Genomic DNA, 10,019 nt, shown 5'->3' with positions numbered 1-10,019 from the left:
GCGTGGGTGGAGGCGCGGGGGTTGGGAGAGAGAGACGGAGGAGACGATGTGGGCTGTTGGAAAAAGATGGTTTTGGGTCTGAGATCTATTTACTGTATAGAACTCAATTTCTGAGATGGGTCACTAATTTAGATATGCATCGTCGGAGATAGTCTGAGCCGAAGCTGAAGCCATCGTACTTGCAAACCACGGCGGTGGTTGAACCAGCAGGCCTGGTTGCCATCCGGCAGAGGCCAGCGGCCCAGCGCACGCGCTTGCATGCATTGCAGGCAGGCACGTTCCCCGTCGAAACGTTATGCGTCGTCGTTAACAGGCACGCATAATTGCATCGCAAATCACGCACGCGATCCTATGTCTCATCATCTGGGATTTTATTTTCAAAAAAAAAAAGTGCACCTACCAGGCCTTGGCTAGCTCGCAGCCTCGCACCTCGCATTAACAGGCGTGGGCGCGGGTGACCGGGGAAGCAATGCAATGCTGGCCAAGTAAGGTGGTGTTTTGATTGCCCTTTTTAAAGTTTAGTGGCTGTCCCATCAAATATTTAAATACATACATAAAATATTAAATATAGATTACTTACGAAACTAATTACATAATTTACAACTAATTTGCGAAATGAATCTTTTAAGCCTAATTAGTTCATGATTTGACAATGTGGTGCTACAGTAAACATATGTTAATGACGAATTAGTTAGGCTTAAAAAATTCGTCTCATGGAATACTGACAGATTATGTAATTTATTTTTTATTAGTATCCGAATACCACATACAACATTATATCGATACACCTCCTAAATTTTAGTCACCAGACCCCAACACCACCTAACCCTGCAGGTCTATGGCCATGGTCGGGCAGCAAAGCAAGGCAAGCAAGGAGAAACCGTTAAGCGAGCGTGTTCGCCCAAACGGGCACACCGAGAGTGCGAGACCGATCGAGAGCTCTCGCAAAGCCCTCTTCTCTCCAATTCCAGGCCAGGACCAGCTTCCGTGTGCCGTCTGCCCACACGTACGTGTTGGATTGGCGAGCGAGCTGCGCGCGGATGCCCCGGTCGATTGCCTGGCTGTTTTGTTTCTCAACCTTGGTACGTACGTACGGCGTGTGGACAACGATCGATGTGACTGTACGTTGCTGCTGAGTTGATGAGTTGTGCAGTCTGCAGGGTCAACACGGGAAGCAAGCACAGTCAGATCGATCGGCCGGCGGGGTCCATATCGTTCAGCGTGTTCGTTTGGCCGAGCTGGATCGTTGTTCGTAAAGAAGTACTGCTCACTAGTTTGGTGTAATAAAAAAATACTGTTCTAATTAAAAATTTACGAGGAAGCCCAGCCTGCCGTACAGGCCGCTTATGTGTGGAGTCTGATGCCTTGTTTAGTTCCACCATAAATTTCCAAAAAGTGCTACAGTACCTATTACATCGAATGTTTGCGGCCCGTGTATGGAGCATTAAATGTAGACGAAAAAAACTAATTGCACAGTTTGGTGGGAAATTACGAGACGAACGTTTTGAGCCTAATTAGTCCATGATTCAACACTAATTGCCAAATAAAAACAAAAGTACTATAGTAACCCCAAATTCCAATTTCCTCAAACTAAACGCGCGTTGAATGGAGCAGTAGCTAGAAGAAAACTAGCTAGCTGCGTATATCAGCTGGGACGTCATGCCCCATGCGGCCATGCCACGCGCAATCGCGCATCTCGTGACAGCATGATCCGGCATCGGCGTGTCGTCGTATCCTAGGTGCTAGCGAGTTCAGTCAGTTCGTTGGTCGTTGCCCACAACAGTCTCCTCCAGTTCATATTGTGCCATCTCGTTGTTCAGTTTGGTTAGGGCATTTTGGTCGTCCAGTAGCTATTAAATTTAGTAGTTTTTAATTATTTTAGTAATTTTTTAATTAAACGTTATGACTAAAAGCTACTAAAATGACTTTAGTCCTCTCTAACAACTTTAGAGTTACTAAAAGTAATTAAACCGTTTAGTAGCTACTAAAGTTTAGTAGCTCGAACCAAACACCCCCTTACTTTGGTATTGATCCCCACACCGTGTATTTAGTGTAGAGTAGCTAGTCTAGTTGCTCACTAGTTTTAGCTAGCTATAGTAGCCTCGTTTAGCTTTACGGCCTGTTCGCTGGTTGATTTCTGGACTGGTTTGGACTGGCTGGTGCTGGTTTATTGTGAGAGAAAAACACTGTTGGCTAGTTGGTTTGGGCTGGCTGAAACCAACAAGCGAACAGGCCATTAGTCTGAAATTTATTGGCTACTAGACTTGTGTACGAGGCTTGGGTCTGGTTTAGATTGAGGTTAAGAATCAGTATTTGACACTATAGCACTTTCGTTTGTATTTGACAATTATTGTCCAATCATGGCCTAACTAGGCTCAAAAGATTCATCTCGTAATTTACAATCAAACTGTGTAATTAGTTATTTTTTTATCTACATTTAATACTCCATGCATGTGTCCAAAGATTTGATGTGATGAAGAGAGTGAAAAAACTTGCAATCTAAACAAGGCCTTGCATGGATGGACTACTAGAGTAAGGCAAAATAGTTGCTATTAGGGATTGTTTTTTAACAAACTATTTTGCTCTAGTGTTTACGAGTTTGTAAATAATTTTTTTATATGCTACTCACCCCTCTCCCTCTAGCCATCTATATCGTTTTAAACTCTCTCAAGTGATAGACGAAGTCTATGATAAATTTGTGAAAGTCATCTCACTCCTTCCCTATGGCTCACGCTTCATGATATGTGGAGGAAGAAAACATCTTTTCTGGGCCTGTTCGCTTGAACTTATCAGCCGACTTATCAACTGAAATCTACAATATTTTTCTCTCACAACAAAACAGCTTCAGCTGGTTTATCAGCCGGTTTTAACACCAGCCGAACAGGCCCGAAGGATTTATGGGGACCGTACTGCCTTTATATCTCTTAGTCTAGTTCTTCTATATTGACAATGAAATAATTGAGTAATTTAGAAGTATTTTTTATATATGCAGATAATCTAAGGATCACCTTAGGTTATTTCAAACAATAATGGAGGTGGGTAATTTAATATGCATATTTAGGGGCCTCTCTAGTGTTTCTTTAATTAATGCATATGTGTGTAATATATGTAAAGATCAGGGATTACTGTAGGTTATTTTACATAATGGTAGCGTTGAGTAATTTAGATCAATATTAGAGGTTGCTCTAGATTATTTTTATAACAGTGGACATGTGTAGTTATTTAGAAAACAAAATAAATATAACTTTGATATATCTATAGCGGAATTTGAAACAGGAAAATTTTCACCGGAGTAGCTCCTTAATCATCTACAACATTTTTTTACTCTTTCGTGAAAATTTTGTAGTATGGGCTCAAGGTTAAACGTTTAAGTCTGTTGCCAACTAGCATCTCCTCCTTCCGTCCCAAAATAAACGCTCTTAAGTTAGACTAAATTTGTAGAAGATATTAACAACATTTATATCCTAAATAAATTTATTATAAAAATATATTCAACAATTAATCTTATGTTGCATATGCACCATAGATTTTAATGAATTTATTGTATATGTTTGATCAAAGTTAAAAGTGATCGACTTTTTGAGAAGTGAGAATGACACTTATTCTAGACGGAGGGAGTAGTAACTTTTAGGGCATGTTTGAATTCAAGCTAATTGCTAACTAGCTAAAAATTAGTCTAAAATAGCTCTAGTGCATCTAAACAGAAGTGCTAATAGTAATATGTGGGCTAATTTTTAGCTAAAGTCTTCAACTAGTTGTTAGTCAATTAGCTGGCCAAATCCATCTAATTTGGGCTAATTTTTAGCTCTAATTAGTCGCCATGTGTATCAAACAGGCCTTTTAGTCTAGTTAAATCATCTTCAACAAATTTTACAATTTTATAAAAAAGGAAAAAGGTCATGGTCGTAACACGATGTTCTAAAGGATCCCATTCCCATGTTCTAACTTTAAGTAGCAAACTTTTGATACTAATGGATTATGTTGGGTGGATTTGGATTAGGCATTGCATATCATTATTAGATATTGATTGGATGTTGGATTTTCTTTCATAGCTTTCAATTGGACTACTCTTGGAGTATATATTCTGAAATGTCACTTAAAGTAGTGTGTGGCTGCTTAAATTCCCGAAGGCATATGCGCTCTCGAGCTAAACTAAATGTATATACGGACATAAAGGCCGTGTTTAGTTCAAAAACTTTTTCTAAAAAATGCTATAGTAACCATCACATCGAATCTTACGATACGTGTATGGAGCATTAAATATAGACGAAAAAAACTAATCGCACAGTTTGGTTATAAATCGTGAGACGAACATTTTAAGCCTAATTAGTCTATAATTAAATACTAATTGCCAAATAAAAACGAAAGTGTTATAGTAGTCAAATTTCTAAATTTCACGGACGGCACGGTTGTACTGTAGGTGAGTTGGTGACTAGTGACCACGCTTTATTACGCTTTAGAATGAGTCAACTATCATGTGACCAAGCCCAAACATGGTCCCGCATGTCAGCCAAGTATACCGGGGCATGAAACGAAGCCATGTCTGCACTCTGCAGTCCGCCGTCCGCGCAGCGTCTTTTCTCAGAAGATTCTTGGGAAACCACGTGGTAGTCACACCGGCCGGGGCCGGCTTTCTTTCTGTCTTGTTTCTTTCTGCTGCGCGTCCGCTTCGGCGCTTTTAGCCGTTCACACTCGTCAAACCCGGTCTCGCTTAATCCTGTTGCCATTCCCTCCGGAAACATTACGCTTTCTTCCTAATCACAGCTTCAGACATAATACCAATGGCCATGGACGACTGGTGCGTCTTACTCTGTCATGATGCTGCTGGTGCTTCCAAAGCTTCACAATGGGGAAATGGATAAAAAGGTTTTTGAGACTTGGCTATCACACAAAGAAAACTGAAAAAGACATAACGGCCACATTTTGGCTGATGCGTGCATAAAATCTGGGATAGCGTAGGATCGAGTGATCAATATATGGATGCCTTTGGCCACTGGATTTCCTCCGGATATAGATGTGGAGTGTATACATAAAACTATTTATGAGTTGGATCAGTGTAAGTTACTCTTACTGCTGCTCTCACCGCGCACGTTTGGTGATTAGCCATATGCGCAATGCGGCTAATTAGTGGAAGTGATGAGCTTGGACCGGGCAGGAGTACATCTGCATAGAAGAATTCAGACACTCCACTCGTCAGTTCAGCTCAGAGGTTCCATCACAAAAAAGTTCCCATCATGTCGGCTAAGGCCTCGTTTAATTGCAGTAGATAAAGTTTTGAGATGTCACATCAGAAAGTTATATGGGATATTGTATGTGGTATTCGGATACTAATAAAAAAATAAATTACATAATCCGTCAGTAATCCACGAGACGAATTTATTAAGCCTAATTAATCTATCATCGGTACACCTATCATTAGCACACATGTTACTGTAGCACCGAGTTGTCGAATCATGACCTAATTAGGTTTAAAAGATTCATCTCGCAAATTAGTCGTAAACTATATAATTAATTATTTTTAGTCTATATTTAATAATATATGTATGCGTAAAAAAAAAAAAAGGATGAGATAGAAAGTAACCGAATGCCACGAAACTTGACCAGAAGCTCACCGGAAAAGCACAAGATTCCGTAACAGAATTTGGTTTGCAAATTGCCAAATTCTTCCCGATGCGCCGATTAGCATTTGCCGTTGTGCCTTTTGTTGTGAACCCGACAAGGCGCCATGCCAAACAAACGCGCGCACTCTCTCCTTCCCTCCCCTCCCTCGCTGCTTGCTTTGCTTCCCCCAGGCTGCAAGATCCTCGCCCAGGCAGCTGAGCCTTCCGCCGACCACGAGGAGAAGGGGAACTGATGAAAGTGGCAGCAGAAACACGCGCAATTGCTGAGTTCCTACACACACCGCAGCAGTGCACACCACATCCACACACGCGCCTAGCGATGGAGTGACAAGCATCGGGTTGCTTCCGGCGATGGCCATTGCCAACCCCGCCCCATCTCCTTCGTCATGCGTACAAGACATCCCCACATCACCCACCCTCTTCCACCTCCTCGCCTGACGTCATCCCCGCACCGGCACCGCACCACAAATCCATCCCCCCCTTCCTGGCCCCTGCATCTGCAATGCATCCATTCTTCTTGCTTCCCCGAAACCTCGCGCTTGGTCTGACGCAACGCGCCTTCGATCCCTGAGATAAAGCTCGCGGCGTTCGCTTGCTCCGCCAAATCCAGTCCTTGAATTTCCTGAGCTGTCGGAGTTTTTCTTTTGATTCGGTTCTTCGGAGACCCCTTAGGTTGCTAGCATTTGGGGGTTCCGCCAATACTCGCTGGTTTGATCCGACCTAGTTGCCGAAGCGCCTCTTGATTCATCGTTTCTTGATTTCATCCTTCCAAAGGGGGGGGAAAACTCTTCCTTTTTGGGTCCTGATTTGAGTGTGTCGCCTTTGCTTCCGGCAATGGGGAACAACAGCAGCAGCGGCAGCAGCAACAGGCGTCCGGGGCCCTCGGAGCCGGCGCTGCCGCCCGAGGCCGCGCCGGCGGAAGAGCTGAGCTCATACGAGGCAGCATGCCGGTCGGACCCGGAGCTGCGCACGTTCGACACGACGCTGCAGCGGCGCACGAGCCGCGCCATCTCGACGCTGGCGGTGGGCGTCGAGGTGCGGTCGATGTCGCTGGACTCGCTCCGCGAGGTCACCGGCTGCCTCCTCGACATGAACCAGGAGGTGGTGCGCGTCATCCTCGACTGCAAGAAGGACATCTGGAAGAGCCCCGAGCTGTTCGACCTCGTCGAAGACTACTTCGAGAGCAGCCTCCAGACCCTCGACTTCTGCACCGCACTCGACAAGTGCCTCAAGCGCGCCCGCGACTCCCAGCTCCTCCTCCACGTCGCGCTCCAGCGCTTCGACGACGAGGAAGCCAGCGACGACGCCGCCGCCGCCGCTCCCTCCGCCCGGTACGCGCGAACGCTGCACGAGCTGCGCCAGTTCAAGGCGGCCGGGGACCCCTTCACGGACGAGTTCTTCGCCGCCTTCCAGGCCGTTTACCGGCAGCAGCTGGCCATGCTGGAGAAGCTGCAGCAGCGCAAGCACCGGCTCGACAAGAAGATCAAGACCATCAAGGCGTGGCGCCGGGTGTCAAGCATCATCTTCGCGACCACGTTCGCGGCCGTGCTCATCTGCTCGGTGGTTGCCGCGGCTATCGCTGCCCCGCCTGTAGCCGCGGCATTGGCCGCGGCTGCTGCAGTCCCGCTGGGATCTATGGGGAAGTGGATCGATTCGTTGCTGAAAGGGTATCAGGACGCGCTCCGCGGACAGAAGGAGGTGGTGAGCGCAATGCAGGTTGGCACATTCATTGCCATCAAGGATTTGGACAGTATCAGAGTCCTCATCAATCGGGTGGAGGTGGAGATCAGCTCAATGGTAGACTGCGTAGAGTTTGCAGAGCGGGATGAGGAGGCGGTGAAATTTGGGGTTGAGGAGATCAAGAAGAAGCTGGAAAACTTCATGAAGAGTGTCGAGGATCTTGGGGAGCAAGCAGACCGGTGTAGCCGGGATATCCGACGGGCAAGGACCGTCGTGCTGCAAAGGATCATCCGACATCCAAACTGAAAAATAAGGGAAAATGTAAGGTATGGATGTCTTAAGATATATAAGCCATGTACTCTTGGTAATGTTGTGATGGAATGTACATAAGAGATGCACCTTTAGGAAAGTGTGAATGAGTCAAATCGATTTCATTATCATTTGATTCATGGTATCTGTACTTTCATTTTCATACTTGATTATTTCTTTTCCCCCCTTTCTACTGTGCAAGATTATTGTTGGCGTTACTGCAGTTTCCCCTCACCTGTTCTGTTTTCATGAATAATTCAATTCTAGGTATAAATAAACATATTATAAAACTCTACTGCTAGTAGTAGACGTAATATATGAGTCATGATCATGATCCACAGAGGTCCTCTGACTTAGCACTTAACAGTCGTGCTATTGAACTTAACTTCCACTTTTCTTGAAGTATTGAAATGTCCAAATTTCTGTAGTCCCTTGACAAAGAAAAACAATATGTCGTTGCCTAGGCTTCGTGGTTGTTGCCGTGTTCCAGACGTGTAGATGTTGTCTCTGTTGTTTGCTCAAGTCATCTGTGCTTCTAAGTGAAGCGACATTTTTAATTCAAATGTTTGATTGTACAAGAGAACATCTCAGGATTGACCCTTTTTCTTTCTTTAATGCATAAGAGTTAGTAAGATCCTCTATCATCCAACCTGTATTGACTATATCTTCAACAACTGCAACCCCGACTCTGGCTGCTGCCAAATTCAAATTCAGAATAAATACTTTCCCCAAATTAGTGAATGACTAGGATAGCTTCCAGTGATATATGTATTCTTTTCTTTCTTTCTTTGTGTGCATAACTTTTTTGTTGAAGTAATATATAATCAGTAGAGGCGTAAACAAACCCCTCCTATTCCATAAAAATAAGGATTCTATGATCCTAAAGGGCAGCAAAATATTAGCAATTCATCTTCTGATCTTTTTCTTTTTATTGAATACCAATTTTATATGTTCATGAACTATTTGCACTTTTTACACATTTTGCCCACATTATTTGGATCAACTAAACTTCTAGTTTCTCGCATTTCATCTGTATACGTGTTTCTTTAGAGAATGCTATTATTATTTGTATTAATTCCATTAAATAGCACAAGATGTATCTCCATTTTTTTCCTAAGGGAAAAGTCCTTTTTTTTGCCATCTATTGCCCAAGTTTGATTTTGGCCATGCAACTCCAAAACCCAAAATCTTTGCCCACCGAACTATCAATACCGAATAAATTTGGCTATCTAGTTGGTTTCAGAGGTGGTTTTGTATTTTCTAAAAATAATTAAAACTGGTGTATTTTCCAAAAACCATAACTAATTTCTTTTAAATCAGAAAAATTGAAACCAGTACCATTTTTTCTAAAAATATAATGTGTCTATCGGTGTTAGAAAATATTATGCCACCTTTGAAACCAACTAGATGGTTAAATTTGTTTAGTATTGATACTTTGATGGTCAAAGACTTCTGATTTTAGAGTAGCGTGGCCAAAAACAAACTCGGCCAAATTTCAGCACTCAGTTCGATTTGCTACCATGTCAAAAATACATCCTGTCTTGCTTGAGATGTCATGTTCAATTGAAAGATCAGAAACTATTCCATGTTTTGTTAATTTTTTCTGATAATATAACCCCCATTTTGAGCATAGCAATAATGGTGAATAACTACAGTTCTAAAAATTGCTCTAAAATTCTTTTAGAAATTAACCATGTTGCACAGTGGTCAACTAGTTGTCATAGTGGGATGAGCAATGAGGTCGTTTTTCTCTTCTTTTGATAACCTAATGAGCTCACCATCCATGTTCGCTTACCTCCATATATGGCTGCATGGAATTGGCTGTTCCTTCGATCTAATATCCGATTTGTGGATCAGAAGTGCTAAATTTTATTTGAAACTGCTTGAAATTTTGCATCATACAAAATTGCTAAAGGCTATTGGATAAGTGCCAAAATTTTGTATCACCTTTGTGCGAAGTCCTAACTGTATATTTTTCTTGTGAAATCATTGATCCATAAGAAGAGCTTTGAACTCATCATTTTTCTATGGTTCTGCAGGGACTCATTGATAGTGATGCGCATGGAAGAGTCTGTGGCTGAGACGAGCAAGCAAACAAAGTGGCCGTTGTCCTAAAGCAACAAATAATGGTCGAGGACTTATGTGAAGAAGAATTTGTATAACTGTCCACTGTCCAAATCTTAGTGTTTATGGTTAAGGCCACCGGAATGGTGGTTCTTTTCTGGTTACCATTCTTTTTATGGTCGGTTACTTATATTTTTAGGTTACCAGTTAAATCTGCTAAGGGTGTTTACTTATATTCCTGTATGTCTCGGTGGATAATTGCTGTGTGTTTGGCACTGGGAGTACTGTGCTGTGCACCTGTTTCTTCCGGGTCTGAAATTAAGAATCAACAAAAGAGGTTTTACT

The 10,019-nt window shown here is 43.0% G+C and overlaps 1 protein-coding gene across 2 annotated transcripts; it reads left to right on the top strand.

The window, feature by feature from the left end:
• The first annotated feature begins 6,315 nt into the window (after positions 1–6,315).
• Positions 6,316–10,019, top strand: LOC136532436 (UPF0496 protein 1). 2 transcript variants are annotated; one of them, XM_066525032.1, is made up of 2 exons: positions 6,316–7,622; positions 9,650–10,019. In XM_066525032.1, exon 1 carries the CDS (start codon positions 6,456–6,458, stop codon positions 7,605–7,607), a length of 1,152 nt encoding a protein of 383 aa, XP_066381129.1. In that variant the 5' UTR covers positions 6,316–6,455; the 3' UTR covers positions 7,608–7,622; positions 9,650–10,019. The 2 variants fall into 2 exon arrangements, with proteins under 2 accessions (XP_066381129.1, XP_066381128.1); XM_066525031.1 differs by having other exon boundaries at positions 6,316–7,627.

Source organism: Miscanthus floridulus, unplaced genomic scaffold (genome assembly GCF_019320115.1).
Source record: "Miscanthus floridulus cultivar M001 unplaced genomic scaffold, ASM1932011v1 fs_620_1_2, whole genome shotgun sequence".
In the NCBI taxonomy this organism is placed as follows: Eukaryota; Viridiplantae; Streptophyta; class Magnoliopsida; order Poales; family Poaceae; genus Miscanthus; species Miscanthus floridulus.
This window is presented reverse-complemented; position numbering and strand designations above follow the sequence as displayed.

What these genes read in the sequence shown, in the direction of transcription:
- LOC136532436 (XM_066525032.1), top strand. Translation starts at nt 6,456, where the DNA reads ATGGGGAACAACAGCAGCAGCGGCAGCAGCAACAGGCGTCCGGGGCCC.